The sequence below is a fragment of the Xiphophorus couchianus genome, chromosome 8 (assembly GCF_001444195.1).
Source record: "Xiphophorus couchianus chromosome 8, X_couchianus-1.0, whole genome shotgun sequence".
Classification (NCBI taxonomy): Eukaryota; Metazoa; Chordata; class Actinopteri; order Cyprinodontiformes; family Poeciliidae; genus Xiphophorus; species Xiphophorus couchianus.
In genome coordinates, this window is record NC_040235.1 from 10,464,394 (window position 1) to 10,485,918 (window position 21,525).

At 35.6% G+C, this 21,525-nt stretch overlaps 1 protein-coding gene across 1 annotated transcript in view; it reads right to left on the minus strand.

Moving 5' to 3' along the window:
• LOC114150249 (transmembrane protein 132C) overlaps positions 1-21,525 on the minus strand; it is a 157,748-nt gene that overhangs the window by 23,520 nt on the left and 112,703 nt on the right. The window contains exon 5 of the mRNA XM_028026592.1: positions 10,885-11,074. Coding sequence (XP_027882393.1) covers positions 10,885-11,074 — 190 coding nt within the window. The remainder of the gene's footprint in view (positions 1-10,884; positions 11,075-21,525) is intronic.

A 21,525-nucleotide genomic window follows, 5' to 3' on the forward strand; every position in this document is an offset into this window, starting at 1 on the left:
AGATACACTCGAGAGTGAAAGGCCTTACAGAAGAGCGGGAAAAAGATAATGAGATCAATTAAGACAACGGCTGGTAATCCTTGTGCTCCCAGTGCTTTGTCTGTCAGAAGATTTGGTATAACAGTGGATCTTGCACATCATTAGCTCAAAGAAAGGCTATCAAGAGGCCTAGCTGTTTAAAAGGCAGAGGCGCACTTGTTTTCAGATTTTGCTTTGTTCATTGAGAGTGTTGCTTTTTGTTATCCTCAAACTGTTTCTATGGTAAAATGAATGTGATTTAAGGCTAAACTGAAAATAAAAAGCTTCCCATCTTACAATAAAAATGAATCGTTTTTTTCTTTTTCTTTTGTGAGGAAAAATGACAACTAACTATGTTTGGCTGCTTGTTCCTTGTTCCTTTTTTGTTTACTGAATACACCAGTATAATTATAAAACTGTGAAGAAAAAAATGAGAACAAACAAAATCCTCTATAGGAATTCTCAAAAATACAAAACTTTTGCTCACAAATGATTTGTTTATTCCATCTGTAGGAAGTTTAAAAAATGTTAGTATTTCATGAATATATCAAAGGAAATAGTATTTCACATATAAGTCCCGCTTTTAAAAACTGTATTTAAGATGTATATCATTTTCAAATCTGTAACTTGTTGTTTATCACGGGAATTTTAAACCCAATGTGTGGATGTGTTTGGCCTTTTAACAGGAAAGCACCATGTGTTCCAACTAGCGTGACTAACACGTGTGAGTGATTTTGCTGTTAAACCTAGACCAAAAAGAACCCAGTTTCTTTGTATATTTCAATTTTCATCATGTTTATGTAGGTTTTACAAAACAAATTTATTGCAATGAAGAGTTGGTAAAAGATATATCCAATGTTCCAAGCCTTAAAGTCCAGCGTAGTTGTAGTTTGTACTTAAACTGATTTTACTTCTACAGCTTGAACTTTGGGCCACAAATGGTGCACATTTGAAAAAAAAAAAAAGAAATACAGTGGAGTCTCTTAAATTGCAAATAAACAGATGTTTCATTTACAACAATAAATTTGTCATATTACGATGCCAGTTTGCAGGCTGCCAACTACTGAGTCAATTGATTTCTCCTCAGTATGGTCTCTTTTTGTGTTGATGAGGAAAAAATGCTTTTGTGTTTTGTACAATTGTTTGGAGCTCTGACAGTTATGACAGATTATTATGACTTCAATCTGTGTGTTACAAAGGAAAAGGACATAAAGCAAAAGGACATAAAAATAAAGAAATGGATAGAGAAGTAGCTAAATTAAAACAATTCACTAAAGACGAGCAGGTTAAAAAGTTGTTGCAAAAGCTTTTTTGAAGTTGTACCTTACAAAAGTGACACAACCAGTTATAGGCTTGGGAGGCAATTACTCATTTAATTTCACAAAGTTGGTTTGGACAAATTTATCCCTTAATAAATAAAGCCACCATTAGAAAAAAAGCAAAAAAAACATTGCCTTCACCTTAGCTACCATGTCTGATTTTTCCAAGTTTTTTTATGATCTGAAACAAGTGCGTTCGACAAAAAGTAAAAGCAGAAGAAATTGCAAAGGGGCAAAAAGTTTTCACAGCATTGTAAGTAATCATCCTCAATGGGCTCTGTGTTCTGTGCCTCAACGTTTGAAGAAAAGTGTCTGCTTTTACCTAATGAGCCATTAGGACTGAAGCAACAGTCAAAAAAGGTCTTAATGAGCTCCAGCTACTGATGTGTAGATACTATACCACCAACATAAACAAACTTTATCCCAATGATGACATTAAGCAGTCTTTTTGTCTACATTTTTTGTGAATTTTAGGTTTGCGTAACATATGACGGGACAAAACAGGTATGTTTTAGTCAGAGAAGTTATCAACCTATTCGCTGTGGCTTCTCAATTCTCTTCTTGTGTTGCAGATATGTGACAAGCATATCTTATTCATGAATTCAATTTGAACACAACCACTGATAAACATTCACATCTTCAAATGGCTTCATTATTTACTAATACAAACACATCTTCCACATACACCCACCCACTTATCTGTATGCACATGGAAACAAATTAACTTTAACACACACATGCATTGAAAATGGCCAGGTTAAAAAACAAGCATGCCCCCCCCTCTCCTCATGCAACATCTTTTTTTTAACCACCTTTCATTGCACTGCAGAGCACAGGGCAAGAAAAAAAAAGAGAAGAAAGACGATGAAAGACAGGAGAATCGATAAAAGGCCATTATGCTTCTGTGCAGCTGGGTACAAGGGTGGAGCGTGTGGGGGCTGATATGGTAGAGAATGAATCATGTGTTCGGGAGCAAACAACCTACAGACGTGCTGCTCAGAGGATCGTTACTGTATGTGAATGTGAGTGGGCTGAAGGACAAAATCTGCTCTTGTTATTCGCCTCAGAGCAATATTTCCATTAGTTCAGGTGACTTGCTGGCCATGGATGTCTGAGAGTGCTTTTGGATTTGTCACCTACTTGCAAAGTGTAGTGCTGGCCACTCATACATTTACAAATCCACTTAAGACAACGGTGAGGGTACAGTGCAAGCATATGACATCTTGACAATGTACCCTTCCGAATTATGCAAAAGAAGACATTACTGATTACGCTGTAATGCAAAGACAGCTGTGAAAAACTACAACACATTCGCTCCTTATACAAAAACATTGCAACTAAAAGTTTCTCGTAGATGTTTCCCACATGATGTGTCTTGAAGGGCAAATATCGTATATTAGAGCTAGAAAGAACAAAAATGCTTAAAGTATGAAAGGTAAATAAATAAGAAAATATTTTATTGTTCAAAGCACACGAGTCATTTTAAAATGCACTTTGCTGACACAAATGGAGTCTTTTAAATGGAGAGCAAATGTCACTGAATGTGGATGTAGTGTTGCTACACACAGCCTGGAAAAGTATAAACATTTTTAGTTAGGAAATTTCCAAGTATGGTTAAGAAAGGAAATAAAAAAATGGTCCTGCCCTTCTTTCTATCCTTCCTAGTATCCCACTCTTTCTTCTTTGTCTCCTTCCTTCTCTCTCTAATTTCATTCATCTTTACTTCCTTTTGGGATTCCTAATAGCTTACCTAGTTCAGTCTTTGTTTGTGTCCCTTCTTCCCTCATTCCTTACTTAATGTCCTTCTTGTGTGCTTCCTTCCCTCCATCTGTTAGTTTCTAGCTTTTTCCAGGTTCTATATTTAATACCTCAACACTGTAAAAATTGCATAAATGCCATAAATTCAGAAGGGATGACTTTGCATTTATAAATAAATCACATTAAAATGACCAACAACCATGAGTATGCCATTTTCTTACACCTTTGACTCTAGTGGGTGGTGCCTATCTCCAGCGAACGTTTCGGGCGAGAGGAGGGGTACACCCTGGGGTGCGAGAGGAGGGATACGCCAGTTCATGGCAGAGCAACACAGAGACAGACAGAACAAACGACCATGCACACACACCCTCACACCTAAGGAGAATTTAGAGAAACCAATTAACTCAGACAGTGATGTTTGTGAACTGTAGGTGGAAGCCTGAGTACCTGGAGAGAACCCATGCATGCACAGAGAGAACATGCAGAAAGACCCCGGGCTGGGAATCAAACCCAAGATCTTGTTGCTGCAAGGCAATAGTGCTACCAACTGCGCTACAGATTTTTTATATGTACAAAATCTGTTGTACATATAAACAGATTTTTTTTATCAAGTTTTTGTTTTAAGATTTCATGAAGGAAATATGTAGAATTGAACGCCTGTTTATTTACATACAGAAAAAGGATGGTGTGTGCTTTTGTTTTTGTGAAAATGAATGCATAAAACAGGCTGATTTTCCTCACTCATAAAAAAAGCATCTCTTCCAAAACACTTTTTGTGTCCCAGACCTATTAAACAATCAAAGACGTATGTTTAAGGGAAAACACAAATCAAAACAGGGAACAAGGGACAATGCCATGCCACTGATGGCTTTCGTTTAAATAATCCTGAATAAAATAAAATGTATACAGCTCACATATAGATTACAATTCACTGCACATTTTTTAAAATGAAAAAAACTTCCCATATTAGATTTATGTGCATTCAAAATCTTTCTCTACTACATGGGCAAGATAAGTTATGATTAATCCCATACATTTATTTGAATGGATAAGAGGACAAGAAAAGAGCTTCACCTAAATCTGGCTCATGAAGTTAACTTAACCCTGGCTTACAATTTATTATTCAGTGACTGAAAATATGCTTTTGATCCATGGAAATACCATAGCTATAACTATTCACCATCCAACTCAAGTGGAGAGTTGGCTCACATAAGCAATGTGTGTATAATTTCCAGTGTAAAACAAAAAAAACATTTTTTGATAAGGATAGTGACACCTGTTATAACTCAAGTAATAAATATACAAGGAATCTTTTACAAATGATAGATTCAATAGATTTTGTGCAGTAAAACTACAACACATCTCCTATGTGGATAAGCTTGGATGTGATTTCGGCCCATTATTTAACACAAAATGTCTTAAAATACTGATAGTTCTGATGACCTTCTTTGCACAGTATGATCATTCTTTCTATAGTTATTTTACAATTAAATTCAAGTCAAGCCTATTTTCCTGCGGCAACATCCAGCTTTGTTTCATCGTGAGATTCTTAAATATAATATACTGGTATAATTTTCTTTTCCCTCTTTCAACAATTAGATAAAGTCTGTAAATACCACATGCTCCCAAATCTACACTTCATTGTTTACGACGTGATATTCACCAACATTCCACCTCCAAATAAGGTGTATACAACCAGTCAAATTTGCCCTTTCTTCTGTCTACACTGTTCTCCCAATATTTTACTAATTTGTTCAATGTGCTGCAAAATAAATGTACTTGATTTTCTCTTCAGCAGTGTAGTTTTGTGAAGTGAGCTAGCATACAGGCCACCCTTGTGGATTATAAAACATTTAGCTGGTCTTTGACTCTCTGACGCCTTTTGTTATATATATATATTTATTTTTTATTATTATTATTCCTCTGTCAGGAATCTTAGCACCTGGTCGTGGATGGTTTATGGATAAATTATATAAAGTTATATAAAGTTTATGTTCAGATTATGATGTATTGTTTAGCAACGACAAGTGACAAGCCCCTTTTCTTTACCCATCATCAAATATTTGTTGTCCAATACCTTGGTATCTATTTCTAAAAGCCATAAATCAGGATTAAACCCACCAACATTAACTGGCGCTGATGGATAATAGAGTTGCTTATGTAAAATAACGTATTTAAGTGATTTTACTTGCTTTGTATACCTGTTCTGCAAGTTATTTTGAATGATTATCTCTTGTGCCATTCCATTTTATTATACATGACTTAAGTTATGGACTTATTTGTTTTGATTTATCTGCATGCATAGACATCTTGAGTTGTTAAAGATATAGGGTGTGGATTGCACATCAACAGCTCAGTTAAAAATAAATGTACTGAGATACTTGTCTTTCCCCCTTCTCTCTGCACATTTCCTGTCTGCCTGAGAGGAGCAGGGGAAAGTGGTTTTGCACAATGTAATATGTGGATGGTTATAGCTTGGGGAAAAAGGGACAGTAGTCAAATTATTTAGCATTCAGATGGTTCAATAAGAGATGAGCTGCAGTAGGATGCAGATAGCTGAAATCATATTAGAGGTGAGGAGCGGAAAGTAAAAATAAATCAGACTGTGTTGAAGATATAATCTTGCTAATTGTCCAGATACTTGTGATTCAAAAGGGCAAAATACACAAATACTTGTCCATTGCTTCTTTCTTCTTTTTTTTTCTTTCAGGTGAACATGTTAATTGATGTTCTGTTATAGCACAGCATATGTAGCTGCAGTGTCAGCAAATCAACAGTTGGTGGCAGATTGGGGGCATTTTGCCATAATCACTTGGAGGAAATACCACTATTGATTTAAATGAGAGCCTGCAGTGATTTATACTCTCCTCATTAATTAGATATTGATTTATAACTTGTTTGCCTGGCAAATCGGTTGGGATTTGTTATTGTGTAATCTGAGCTCTAAATACATTTAAAGAGATTAAATATTAAGCCTCTGTTCTCTTCCAGTTCTATTCTCACTCAAACATTAGAAGGGAAAAATGCCAAAGCCATACATGATAAATCAGCTGTCCCTGGTAAAACCAGTCTGTATTCTGTGGACCTCTTTCCTGTTTCTTTAGGCTGTTTGTTTAGAATAAACCAGAGAGCTCTGTTGTTCTGGCCTCTGGCCCTTAGCTGACCAAATGAAAAACTCAAACAAGACTATCAGGGTGAGGGTAAGACTGATGGAAGGTAAGCCAGTAACAAACACCGACAAACAAATCACAGAATGAACATCGGGTGCAAAAAACTGACTGACACGACCCCTGAGTGTGGAAAATGAAACATAGCAAATGTGTGCTGTTGATGTGCATCCGAGCAACTATCTTGCAAGAAATAAGGCTTAAAACGTCAAGGAGAGTTTATTTTCTTTGAAATAGAGAGATGATTGGTTTCCCAATGCATGCAAGTTGCAAGTAATCCAACCAGGAATAACATTTAAGCAACCTTCTAATCAGTCTTGTACCATTCAAGACCAGTATGGTTTTGAGACAAAATTTTCAAAGATCTTGTTGTAGTTCTGGATGAACTGAATGATTTTTATCACAAGATCAGTGAAGAACACAGATGCAACTTTTTATTGCAACTTAGTGTGAAACTCCAGGGTGCACTTAAATGCAACCAGAGACATTTTTTATTTGTTTATACACAGTATGTGCAGAGGATGAAAAGATATGAGGGAAGGGATGAAAACCTTACCCACTACAAACATATGGATGTTTTTTCTATTTTTATAATATACAGACAGAAAAACAGTTCTCCGCCTCCACTCATTATGCCTACAGCTAATGCTAAGTTAACTAATATTCAGCTGGATGTGTGTGCTCTTCAGAGTTTTGTTGTCTGGCTTTTACCTGCTTCACAAGTTTTACTGAATAAGTGTAATATTGTTAGAGACTGCTTACGTACAAGTTCCTAACTGAAAAATATGGCTTAAATAGTGCAATGAGTTAGTTCAAGGTAAATGTTAGCTTTAGAATGGAGAGAATATCTTTAAACTTCTACAGTAACAGCTATAATAGAATGATTTCAGCAGTCCTCTTGAAAATGCTCTCAATAGTTTAGTCTTTGTTACAACACCATATATGTCTTGGTTTGCATTCGGTCTCAAGTTATCGCCTGGCCTTCACAATCTTGATTCCTCAGGTCTGCCAGTAGTGAGGTCTGCATGTGACTAATATAATTCAACCAAAAATAAGTGGTTAATCATAGTTATTTAATGACTGTAATTGTTCCATGTTTTTGTGATGTTGTTAGTCTAATTTTCTCAGTTTCTTACCCTCGCTCCTCACTCAGCTGTCATTATTTTGCTGATTGTTACTCACCTGGTTTCCATGTAATAGTCATATCTGCACAGTATTTCATCTCCTGGGCTTCTTTCCCTCACTGCTTTGATTTTACTGTTGCTCCAACTCAGCTCCAACTTAATGTGGACAAAAAGCTCACATGTTAATATTTATGGTAAATACTGTAAGAGTAAAGAATAAAACAGACTTACAGCTACCTGTGTAAATTAAACATATGAGGTTCCTCTTTCTTTACATTTCTTCTCCAAACAACAAGAACACAGCTGTTTATTAATTCTAAGTCCTAGTTTCCTCTGCATACTGCCATCTGCCAGGCGCTTGTATGCAGTAAGAAAAGAAAAAGCAGCTCAATTTGGCCTACATAAAATAACTCTAGAAGAATGTGCTTACATATGATCACAGAAAAGTTAATGCAGAGCTTTGTGTTAATGTCCTTCATTATAATACTGAGGGACAGTAAGCACAAGGCTAACGATATAAGGTTTGAAATAGAATTAGTTTCAGAAGCTATGAATAAAATGCTAATGATGTACTGTAAAGAGCTATGGGGGCCACACTGGCTGTCTCTTCTAATGAGAGAACAGAGAGGCACAGCGTGGCAAGAGGGGGATCAAAAATTCATGGGAGGATGCGGTAAAAAGTGGCACACACTCTGCTGGCAGGTCTTCCCACTGTCTTTTAAGATTGTAAATGAAAAGCTTTCATGGTTTTTCTCCCCATCTGCTGTATTAAATTCAGGTTGGAATTGATGTATTTTAGTGTTGCAGTTTTATTTCATTCTCTTTTAGATGTCAAAGGAAACACATTTTACTTAAAAAAAGAAAAAACAAACAAACATTATTTGTTGTTATGATACAGAGCAGACATTTTAAAGGTAAATTCAAAGACCTTGTATTAATATGGTCATTTATCTGGACTTTCATACAGTACAGCATTGAGTTTGCTTTTTTTTAAAATCTTTTTTGGCTCACTCCAGGTATTCCAGCTTCCTCCTACAAACCCCAAACACAACTATTAGGTTAATTTGTCTCACTAAATTTTCCTTAGGAGTTGGTGAGTATGTGCATGCATGTAATTTAGACATTTTTGCCACCTGGTGTTGATTTGTTAGATTAAATCTCCAAAAATAAACAATGTTTGTGGTGGAAACATCACCAATTATAATTATGTGACTTAGTTTAAAAGCACGATAAGTTTAGAACCAAAATAGACACAAAAAATACTCCACACCGTAATAGCTGTAGAAAATGGATAGACTTACTGTTTTATGCTAAACATCTAGAATTGAGTAGGGAATTATAAGCGTTCATTTTTAATAATGATTCCAATCAAGATAAACCGAGACTCAAAACTAGAAATTGTCCCGCAGTAGAAAATTCCCAACAAAGACTTTATAAACATGCCAAACTGAAGATTGCCTTCTTCTCTGAAGTGCTTTACTTTTTTGTGTGTTTTTTCTGTCTGTGTGATCATTCTTGCACTTTCCCTTGTGGTGCCATTAACACAGTTGTCACAGTTTTCTCAGAGTGCAATTTTTAGGGCTGTCAAACTTAAACAACAAAGAAGAAAACTACAGATTCTGGATTTCACATTTAGCAGGCAGCTATAGTTATAGTGTGGATGCGTACTCTCCTCCATGGGAGTACAGGTCAGAAGGGATCACAGGGAGATGAAAGTTATATTAAACACAGGTTTCTACCACATGTAGGCACAGACAAATACTGGAGAGTACCAGGAATGAAAGATGTGTCTACAAAGTTGAATGCTGATGTTAAATCTGAACTAATCAAACTGTTTATGTGAATTCGACTTAGCTTTCTTGTAGTGATTGCTTTGCTCTTAAAAAGCAGGAGTTACTGTGAAAGCACTTTTGCCCTTTAGTGGTGTAGTGCACTTGATGAATAATAAAACACTTGGTATTGATGTCATTTATCTTGGCACAAAAAGTAAAGATAAGAATCTGGTGTCTAACATAAAATAGTTTCCTGACATTTTTTCTAATGTTGCCTTACAAAACACATCTGTTGACATGCTGAATTGTCTTCCTTTTACTTGTACTCAAAATGCTATTTTCTTTTAGCTCTGATGCATGCAGACTTAACGCTGCAAACAATTGTTGTTGAGTTTTAAGTCTATGATTAATAAAACCCTGGACAGATGTTTCTCTTCAGAAATTAAATCATCATTTCAAAACTGTTGTTGTTTACTAAGATTATTTTTGTCTGATATATAATATTGTTTGATGATATGTATGCTCATCTTTTTTTTTATAACGCAATGGATTACAGCTGCAAATACACTTGTAATATGTACATTCATAAGAGCCTGTGGGACTACTTCAATCCCAATATAATGATCCCATTGTAAACATCCAAGTTAGAAAACAAAAACCTTGATTGTCTTTATTTTTACAAAATTGAAATTCATAAAACTGAAAGTTCCCAGGTTTGATAAACTTTTCAGTGAATAACAACAAAGAATCAAACACTTAAAACTACTCTGATCTCATATTTGCAGAGATTTGTCTTTCATTTGGGAATGAAAAAACAACTATACCACAGTTTATTGTATTTATATTTCATTATCAGAACATAATTCGTCTCATAATGCCACTTGCATATTTATCAACATTTAGAAGATAAAAATCCAATGTTAATTAACTTCTCAATCAGCAAGCTCTATACTGCTTTCCCCAGCAAACATATCAGCGTCACTGTTGTGTTAAAAATAACATGTATTGAAAAGACTGAATGGTGATGAAAGAACTGCAGTCACAGTGCCTGTGCCTACTAATACGCCCAGTTTTAGTTTTAACAAAGCAAAGTTTTTAGATAAAATGATATGGGGGGTAAAAGTGCCTCATTACCAAGTCCCTAATCACCTCTAAAAAGTGTTTATAAAAGTCAACTGAAAGAAGATAAGTAAATACAAAACAGGGTCAAAAGTCTTCTTAAAGAAAGACTGCTTTCATGTCACATTTAGGGTTAATAAAGCTGGGTTAAAGGTCAGTGTCAAATTTATTTATATAGCATTTTTAAAAACAAGTTTAAAACTACACCAAAGTGCTGTAGAAAAATGATAATAGAATAAGGTGATGAAAAGAGAAAGAGAAATAACACTATGTATATAAAGCATATTTATACAGGTAGAATACATAATAAAACGTCACCGCAGAAAGTAATGCTATGACATAATCATCTATCTAAAACCCCAACATTTGATATCTTGGGGTATCAAATACCTGAAATGATATAAACTTTTGTTTTGGGGATTTTTTTTGTGTTAAAAAATCTATATATTTGGTTTTTGTTTTCCATCCAACAATTTGGGCCACTGCCCAGGTAAGCTTTTGTTAGAGTCAGGTAACAAAGTTTAAGGTGGTCTCAAATTGGCCACAAAGGAGCATAGAGTGTGCACAGGGGTGTCAAACCTGAGCAGCAAAGCTACTTCTTTCTTACCATGGCCAGTGGCACAATCCCGCCCAGGTCCTGCGGTGCTAGACGGATGAGGGTCTGCACCTCACCGGTCACTGTGCGAGTGAGTGGATATTCCACCTGCCATGTCACCTCCCTGCTCCCCTGAGTCACCATCAAGCCGTTCACCTCCAGATCTACCTGCAGAACCCGCTGGTAGCCCACTGCTTCAACTCTGTGGAAGACATGGAGAACAGAAATGAGGCACAGAGTGAATTCAGCTAAAAGAAAAGGAAATAAAGCAAAGAAAGACATGAAATAGTCCTGGACCAGAGGAATAAGATGAGAAGGAGGAAGACTGTCTTTAAAATTGTAAACATGAATAAAGCAGAAGACAATGGAGGAAAAAAAGGTGGATACATTCAGAAGGAAGATGACTAACATTGTTCTTGTAAGAGGTAATTTTTAAGACTAAAAAGAGTTTGTGTACTTTATGAGACACGATCTATACCATTCTCTGATATTATGACAAAAACAGCATGTTTCCTCAAATTCAAATCTCTACATTCTGTTTTAAAGATAATCATCTCGTCATTGATATTCACTCTCAAATAAATCCAAAACCATCATGCTGTCAAAAAAATAGCAATCATCTTTTTCCAGGAGAGTATGGAACATCTTTCCAAGAAAATCATTTTCTATTTGCTGTTGTAGATACAAACAATGGAGAAAAAAATTAATGCAGAACAATATACTGCAACCATATTTGATTTGCTGAATGCTTTGTTTGATTCAGCCAATGCCTTTTCCGTAGGTGTCAATGTCAAAACTCGCGTACCTTCTCCAGCAGTGGCATGCAAACAATACCCACTGTCTCGAAAATTACTATTCATACTTGGGGATCTTAAAATGGCACTCATACATTCAAAAAGGCAGAAAAGACAACAACTCAAACCTATTGTATAATTTTCAAGAACAAAGGGGAAAATATATTCAAACTGTATTTTTTTTTTTACTATATTATGATCCTGAACAGTGCTTGGGCAATTTAGGGAACAACTAGAACAAACCTGGAGAGCGATCAAACTCAGCAAGAGGAGGGAGTTATTTGGACAGAGATGAGATCCAAGCTTTTCATTAAACATATTTTGGGTAAGTCAGTATTTACGTCTCCCTCCAGCTCTCCCGTATGTTCACACTTGCGATGAGAGCCTCACTTCAAAGCGCATTTTATTTATTTATTTTTCAGGATGGGCTGTTAATAAATAGGGAAGAGGAGAACACTTACAGAAAGTGAAAATCAGTGTGGATGAGGAGGGCAGAAACAGCAATTCTGGGCAAGTCAGAGAAGCTTTTCAGTTTCAGCTTTAAATGCTTTAAATAATTGGTGATACTGGTGTGTTAAGAAACAGAAATAAAGAGTTTTGGTTTAAATGAACCAAGGGAAAAATTGGTGGGATTTGGACATACTAAGGATTGTAAGACTTAGTTTTTTTGAGAGTTTTCAAGAGAGGTCATGCAATCATCACAATTCACCGTCAGTTTATGTACTGGCATAAATTCAAATATCTCTCTTAATCAAAGCCACTGTTTTTTTGAGTGCATTCAAAATGTAGTATATCATCTCGGCTCTAAGCTCTCCAGGGAGCATTACGGTACAACCCACAACAGGATACCAGTTCACAGTCATGTTTGGCTTCACCAGACCGTGAAAACTACAAGATGTTGGCATACATCACCGCTAAGAGGAAACCAGTGTTTTGACTTTTGGGGCTTGGATCTAGGACAGATATATTTCCAGAGAGAAGTTTACATACACTACATTTTGTGCATGAATTTCATATTATTTAGAGGGATAAACATGTTGGATAATGGATGGATGGATGGATGGATGTTGTTTTTTTTCAGGGTAGGTCAGTTATATAACCAGCTTCTTCAACAAATTTTAGACAGACAAATCTTTTAAATAACGATAACACATTTTTAACAGGATTAACCTAGGAAGTTTGGAACAAACATCAAACAGTTAATATTATTCTGTTCTCTACTTTCTTATGCCAGTTTTAAATTTATTTTTTAAAACACAGTCCTGTTGGTAATCCACGGGTTTAATGACCTCACAGTTGATCTGAGGCAAGTTAAACTGGAGTTAGTCTGACTTCAATACACCATTGATGGTGAAACGCCCCCACACAGCATGCTACTGCCACCACCTAAATTGGCAAATGTTACAGTGTTTTGAAAGCTTTGTCTATATTTAAAATAAATATAAATCATTTATCATTTTCCAAAGCTAAATATTTAATTCAAAGCAATTGTTTTGCCATCTCCACTTCCATACTGTATTTTACATTTGATCTAGTGGCCCTAAGCACATTTCATTGCTTTATTATTTTGAAGTGTTTTTTTCTAAATATTTCAAAAGGAGAAACAAAGTGGTGGTGTTCTGTCTGTTTCCTGTTAATGCCAGACTTCATAGTCGATGATTATGTATTTGATTTCATGTGGCAGTTTAGATCAAAGAATAGTGATTCGCTCACAACTGTGTTTCTACAGAACTGTTTTGGGAACAGTTAAAAACAGAGAGAAAAAAAAAAAACAAGCATCTAGCTTTTGAAATGGCTTCCTCTTGAAAATTTGAGAGAAATTGTTAAATATTTAATGCTTGTTAGAAACCTGAAGAGTTTCAATGAAATTTAATAAATCTGTAAAGAAAATTGCTATACTATTCAGCCAGAATGTAGTCAGAACCTTTCTGGTGGCTATAAAAGTGCAACTTATTAGAAGACTTTAAGCAAACATCAGGGTGCATGTCAAGGCTTAAGTGTGTATTTAAATTTGACAGTAGAGATTATACAAAATCTAGATCAAAATTAAATTTGCGAATCAATTTTTATTTATTTATATCTGACACTGATGCAACAATGAGAAAACACTGTGCTCAATGAAGCACCTGGTAGATTTTACGTTTTAGGCTGCTAGCAACAACTGGCTGCATAAACATTTTAAACCGCAGAATGGACAAATCTGTCACAATGAGATTGTTTATGTATTTGTGTACATATTTAGACATTTCTGCATGCATCGCATATGGACATTAATGGAACTACGGGTAGATATAATATAAAGAACAAGAAATAATATTGTTAAAAGTAAAAGTAAGAAAAATATCTCAACAAAAGCTACGAACTGAATTATATCCATCAAGTCAACCACTTTTTATAGATTCATTGTATTTCTGAAGAAGAATTTTAGAGCAATACAAAGCTCCACTACTTTATACAGCTTGACCCCATGCTGAGCTCAGGAGTAATGACTGTAGTAATTTGCACTTTTAGTGTGCAATTACAGACAAATCAATTATCTGCAACAGGCATTCAAGCTTTACAATGAAGCTGCAAACAATAAAAGCTTTAGTGCTGAAGTCTACAATACATTATTGTCTCTCTCTCTCCTAAAATGTCTCCTTTCATATTAGGAGGCAATAACGCCTCCTAATATGAGGCATTATAAAGTGAGGTTCGTTTTCAACCTCACTTTACCCTATCTTGCTGACCTGCAGTGAGTTGTTGCTCTCAATAGAGGGCAGTACACTCTCTTTGCTTCTCACTCCTCTGTCCTGCCAGACGGGGATGATGAATGCTTGAAGCACATCGGCCGGAGAGGTCAGACTGCTTCTTTGGGTCTCATTAAAAAGATAACTGCTGTTTGCCCTGTTTTATGAGCAATTAAGATACTATTTCACACACTTTCTTATGACTATGACCTTTGTTATCCCAATCAACTTATTAAGGAGTAACAGGAAGAAAGTGGCCAGTGAGGCAGATGATAAAAGTGGAAACAGAAACTGATAGAAAATCAAAAAGTCTGTGACGATTTCATGAGTGTCTGCACTCTCAAAAACAGGCAAATAGTAACAATGTCCTGATTTGACAACAGGTGTTTGGGTAAAATGAGGTGGAAAATCGGTTATGACAATTTGAAAAGACTTTTACGCTATGTCTATTTGTCATTTGTTGAGTAGGAAAGCACAAACAGACAAAGGTAAAAGAATCAGTTCAAAAGAAAAATACTCATGTTTTCAATTATTTAGGATACATTTCAAACACCCTTGTCACAACAAAAGGGACTCAGGGTGAAAAGCAGCAGCACAGGAAAAAAAAAGACAAATGAAATTCCTTTTTTCAAAAACAGAAAAATAAAAAGTGGAGCTAAGTAGCACATCAACGCAGTTAACCAGGAATTGGTGTGTTTTTTTTCCCCTCTCTTTTCACTGTTAACACTTCTGTGGATATTTGGATGTCAGAAAGACAACATAAGAGAAAAAAGTTTGCCGTCTCTCCTGGAAACCCAAGAAGGAGGGCTCTGTTCAAGCTCTTCAGTGATTTGGTTAGAATTGATAACAATACATCAAAGGCATGAATCTGTTTCAAAAAAGTGAAATGACAGTGAATAATCGCCAAGAGATAGAGAGCGAATGTTTGTCTGAGTCTTTGTTTAATGGCATGCTTACAGTGCTTTGTGAATGTATTTAACTAGGATTTTATGTGACCAACGAAAATTGAAAAAACGAAAAAAACAAAAAGAAAAACAGAACACATAAAAAAATTATGTGCATTTGTGTTTACCCACATTTAACCTGATGTAAAATACAGTCCAAGCAGTTCCCTTGAGAAGCCATCTAAATAGTAATTAGGGTTCGCCTGTTCACTAATCTGTGCAAATACAGCTGAGGGCTTCAGAAGTTTGCTGAGGTACATTGGAGAACAACCAACTTCTTGAAGACCAAAGAGATCAGCAGACAAGTCAGAGATAGTGTTGTGAAAAGATCTGAAACAGGGTCAGGTTATAAAGCAATATCCCAGGCTTTGAACAGCTCACAGAAAACGGCTCAATCTATCGACTTAAAATGACAAGAGGATGGAACATCTGCAAACCTACCAAGGCGTGGTCGTTCACTTAAAATGACAGACTAAGGAAGGAGAGCATTAATCACAGAAAAAGCGAAAATGTCAACTGTAACTCTGGAAGAGCTACACATATTTTTGAGGACAATATGTGGACACTATTGGTCTGTACTTAAAAATCTGGCTGTTATGGATGAGTCACAACAAGAAAGACATCAAAGACTAAATTCAAATTTTGATGGTTATTTATATAACTATTTCTTGGCACTTAATTCTGAAAAATGGCTAAATTAATTCACTGATAAATGAAACAAAAAGCATGATCAGTTCTCAAAAATGCATGTGTAGTTTCAGTATGTATTAAGTCTTCTGCAGTAACTTTTATGATTGTTCAAGAAGAACAAACATGGGATACTCAATGCACCCTGGTGAAAAATAAATTTGTCTTACTGGTATTTCAATGTTCAATGACATTCAAACACAAAGTTGATCTAACAAAAGTCATCAGAACGCTTTAAATTAGACATTTTGAACCGTCATCATGCCATTAATAATGTGTTAAATATTTACATTTTTCAGGGGATTTGCAAGTGCCGCTCCTATCTTTGTATTTATAAGTGTACTCCTTTTAAAGGGCTACACGGTCACATTCTGTAGCTTTCACCTTACGGCTCACAGAAAACGGGGACACCTTTTCCCTTAAAAACAGTGAATGCAGATGCTCCCAGACGCACAAGATGCTTTCTTTTAAAATATTATTAAAATCATGTGCCCTTTCAGTTCACTTTCTGTTAGTCTACACCTAATAAAACATTTTTTTTTTTAAATGCTGTAATACGACAATAGTTGAACAGGTACAAGGAACTTGAACATTTTTTCAAGGGATAAATTAAATAAATGGAATCTGCGATGGACACTCGACTTGTCCATGGTGTACCTTGCCTCTCGCCTGAAATGTCTCGCTGGAGATAGGCACCAGCATCCTTCCTGGCCCCACTAGGGACAAAGGTGTAAGAGAATGGACGGATGGAATCTATTGCATTAAAACAATTAGATCTTTTGTGAGGAATCATTTCTAGAGCAGATTCATCTACAAATTAAGTTTTTTTTTTCTTCTTGTTTGATGTGCTTTGAACAGGATGTTTGTATTTGTGACCCATTGTGCACAGTGCCCTGTGTGTTTAAGCAAAAGTGGACCAGGACACCTGTGAGGAGAAGCATTCCAAGAAAGATGAGATCAACCTGCTGGCTAGAGAAAATAAAACATAAGCAGATGGAGAAATTGTGCGGACATGCAGTAGACACAGCTGTCTTGGCCATAATTGAATCCTGACGCGTGAGACCAGCAGTCATTCAAACAAAAAGGAGGTGTGATGACAGGCCGGATGAGCAACTCCTGCTGCCCATCTGTTCAGGCATAAAGAGGTACCTCCTGTGTTGATGTTGCCTGAATTAGCCACATGTTCTTTTTTCAAATTGAAATACAGGTGGAAAAACATAGAATGCAGAGTTTGACGTTCTGTCACTTTATTTAGCAACCACGCCTCAAGCTGTTTGCGAGAACTGTCTGGAACAACTCATCAGGAAGACTTTGTAGTCAGCAAATGAAAACAGAGAGCCTCTTTCTTTTGGACATGCTTTTGTGTTGTAGGTGTTAAATAAACCTCAGAAGCTATTTTTCTTCTAAGATGGAAGCAACATGGTTTTATTCCAAACATATTTCTTAAACAACAAATAAGGCTGTACTCTGTGAAATCTTACTTACGCAAACAAAATGTATAAATTCTCTATTTGAAAAAGGAGTCAGGTAGTAAATGCATTCATGTACTCATATGTGCTACCTTTGGCAACACCTAGTGAGTTGGTGTGACTTCCTGTAGTGTTGGCTGATAGCCTGACAGGCTTAAGCTAAAGAAGTCACAGAAGATGGGAATTACATGGTATAAACAAATTCACAACTTGTGCATTTCTTCATTTGCACAGCCCTTTCAAGACATTTTGTGTGATCTTTAAAAGAGGCTTTGATCAGCTGCCGTCTGGATTTGCTGGAGGTCCTTCAAATTGTTTTCATAAACCTAGGCTAGTTTTCCAGCACATTTTCTTTGCCGCTTATTTTACCTGGTCATAAAAACACATTATCCAATAGATGCTTAATAATATTTTACCTGGACAAATAGAGGAACTAAAATCTATCTTCCAGAAAAGTGTCTCTGAAAACCATACAAGAAATACACCAGAAATTCTGCCAAGATTTTAGATGTGCCATAAACATGCTTTTAACGCTGTTTCGCCAACAAAGTAACTTTTATCATATGTTACTGTTTTTTACAGCTAATATCTACTTTACTATACCTAACAATGCTGGGGGAGACTGTTGGATGTATTAATCACAAATATCCAGCTAATATGTTGTATTATTTAAATGTGAGGATTTGAGAACCAGTAAGACACCATCTCTAGTGCCATTGGAAAAGATAAAAATCTGATGTAAAATAATAAAGAATTACAATTAATTTCCAATTGAGCTGAAACAATGGGGCATTTCAAGTCTCTATTTATTCTCTTTTCCACAAACTTGTAGCAAGATAGCATCAATTTTATTGACAAAATTCTGCTGTTAAAGCAATTCCTACCTGCTATGACGAATAACAATTTGAATTTTCTATAATTTATTCAGACAAGTTAAGCAAAATGTGTGTGATACATAGAATGATAAGCAGTCTCTACAGGAGGTCACTCTAAGTTATTTTGGTGTGATTGGGGGATCACAAACTTTTATGTTTTGTAAAAGTCAACTGGCCTGAAAAGGACAGGGGACCACAATTAGCAGACCTAGGGTGCAACATAAAGTCTTCAAAAATATATTTTACAATACATTATGACATTTGAGCATCTTTATATTCATCTTAATGACTCATACACATATGTAATTACTATAATAAATAAGCTTACACACAGTGGTTTTAAAAATGTGTATGAAAAGGTTTATTTACTGGTACAAAAGTAGTGGAAGTAGGTTGGGATGAAATGCACATAAGGGGTAAGAACTGACCCATAGTCACAGTAATCCAGTCTGAATGGCTCTCCAGATAGACACACATTTGAAATCTAATTGGTATAAAGACCTCAAGGGAAATCTACTAATATCTCCAATGAATAAAAGCTGACTTGAACAGAAGCACCATTTTCCTCTTACAATACGGCAACTATAAAGGTCAGTCTTACTCTAACAGTTCAGCAGGGCTGAGTGTAATGAGGTCATTTAGCCAACTGTAGTTGATGATCATTAAAGCACTACGATTTATATATTAGGATCTAGTGTAGCAAAAAATTTTAATGCGTCTGGGTGTGTATGTGTGTCACTCAGGAGTTCAAGCTTTTCTCTAATGAGTTTCAGTGTTTCAGGTCTTATATCAGTCTCTTCTCAGCAATGATGCTAATGAGAACTTATTAAACGTAGAAGGACTTTCTTTTTGACACTTCATGTACCCTACGGGTGAACAGCAGAGGTGTGATGCAGACGTTCAGAAAAAAGGCGTCAAAGAAATGTTTTAGTCCTTGTTTTTAAGCCCATAGGTTCCACAGCAACTATGTTTGGGTCGGTAAAGAAGTGATAATCAGGGAGGAGTTTGTGAAAAAATGATAGGGTAAACAAATGAGGTACACAATTAAATTAAACATAGCAAAAAATAGCACATGACAATGTGCAAGTAATCACAGTTAATTACTTCCTGAGGACACCTCATTGCAACACTGTGGCTGTTATTAATAAACATATGCTACTTCTTGCAGACCTGCTCTCTAACCTCCTGGTTTCTCAGTAACAAGTAGCTGTCCATAATGTTTCATCTAAAATAGATACATTTGCTGGAGTGGTGGACAGTGAAATAGGAGACACAGAATAATAAAAGAAGCCACAAAATGAAAACATGTCAAGAGGCAGGTGAAACATAGAATAGCCAATTTATGTATGAAGGAGATTTCCCTCTGGATCTATCAAAGCTTCGACGCTAACCCTGTCTCTGTCAGTTCAGATTAGTTTGTTTCTGAGTGAGCCTGTCAAGTGCAAAAGGAGACAGAGGCAGATGTTGAAAAAGAAAATTGAGAGATATTGCTGTTCTCCTCCAAATTATGTTTAGGTCTATCTGTTTTTTCTATATTTTTCTGGAATAACTATTTTTTTTCTGTCACTGACCCCATCTTAGCCATGCTTTCCCTGACCTGCTTTTACCTACCCCCCTCCTGTCCTTTTTTCCACTTTACTCTTTTTCTCAACTCATCTCAATTGCCTGCTGGTCTACTTTCTTTCCTCCTCTCGTAGCCACATTTTTTGTTATATTTCTCTCAAACAGTGTGTGAAATTAGACGATTTGGGTTTCTTGTATCAAACAGATGTGGCTCCAGGCATCAACCAATCAAACTATAGCGGTGACACTGCCACAAAAAAACAATCAGAGCTTAAAACACAACACAAGAAAATACCATATCAAAATAAAGGAAATGGCAAGTTTTTAAAATTGTAAAATCATCTTATTTTGTAGGAGGAAAAAATGCTTGAAAATGTTAATGAAAAGTATATTGTAAGTTGTTTCTTATTCACATTGGGAACGCTGTTTTCTAACAAATAGAAGTACAGAACAATTGTTTTGTTAATACCATCGATGTCATCTTCCAGAAGTGAGAGTGCATTAATATAAATTTAAATTCACCAAGAAAAAGGTAAAAATTTTCAACTGAGATGTCGCTTACAATCTCAGGTTTCCTCACTTTTGTAAATTTTATATATGTGAGATTTTCATAAAATATCAAAAATCAGTTTTTTATAGTTTTTTCACAATTCAAATTATTTGACATCTGTTACCTACGGTCTGTGTATTTCTTAATCAAAAACAAATAATCTATGGTAAACAATAAGTGAAGATATGCTTCCTTTTTCTGGCTTCCTTTCATTATGGACGATTTTTCTCCAAATTATGTCTATACAGATTCACAAACTCAAGGTAATCCTAGAAAAATATCCAGGTCTCTTACACACATTATATGCAACAAAACCTAAATTATGTAAGATGTGAACACTGGGCTGATTAATTTTATTTCAGCTCTGTGTGATTTCGATTTCAATTTAAATTGGAGGTAATAGAATGAATTAAGGAAAATGATTTGAAGTATAAAATGCCTCTGGTCTCTGGAGTTTTACCACCATGGTCAAAGCTGCCTATAAAAAGGTTCAAATGAAAAAGAATGCTTTACCTGCAGCTGCTCATAAATCTCTCAATACCTAATGTTTCTATTAGGATGTAAGGTCAGTTTGTATCCTCCAATGCTGCTGTTAGATTTTATTAATATAATTTATTTATTTTTGTATCAAGATCTGTCTTTCAATTCCAGTTACCCAAATAATTAAGACGGTCTTTAAAAGCAGAGTGAAATTTCTATTTGCCATTAACTATACTTTTTCACACAACCCAATCGTACAACTTAGAGTTTGCAGAATTTATTATAAGGATTGAACAGGAAATGACAGTGACAGAAATATAATGATATTATAGTAGAGCTGCCAATTTTGAAAAGTAGTTCCCAATGATTCTTCACATGAGTGGTTTTACATAAAAATGCTGTAATGTTCAATCAAAATAATCTATAAAGCAAAAGGGGACAGCATACTTGTGGAGCAGAGCAGAGAAACTGATTTGCCAACAGGTTTAAAAAAAAAGAAGAAAAAACTGAGGACTTTTCCAGGTCTTCATGTGTCGCCAATTTGGAATGAGTTTATATGAAT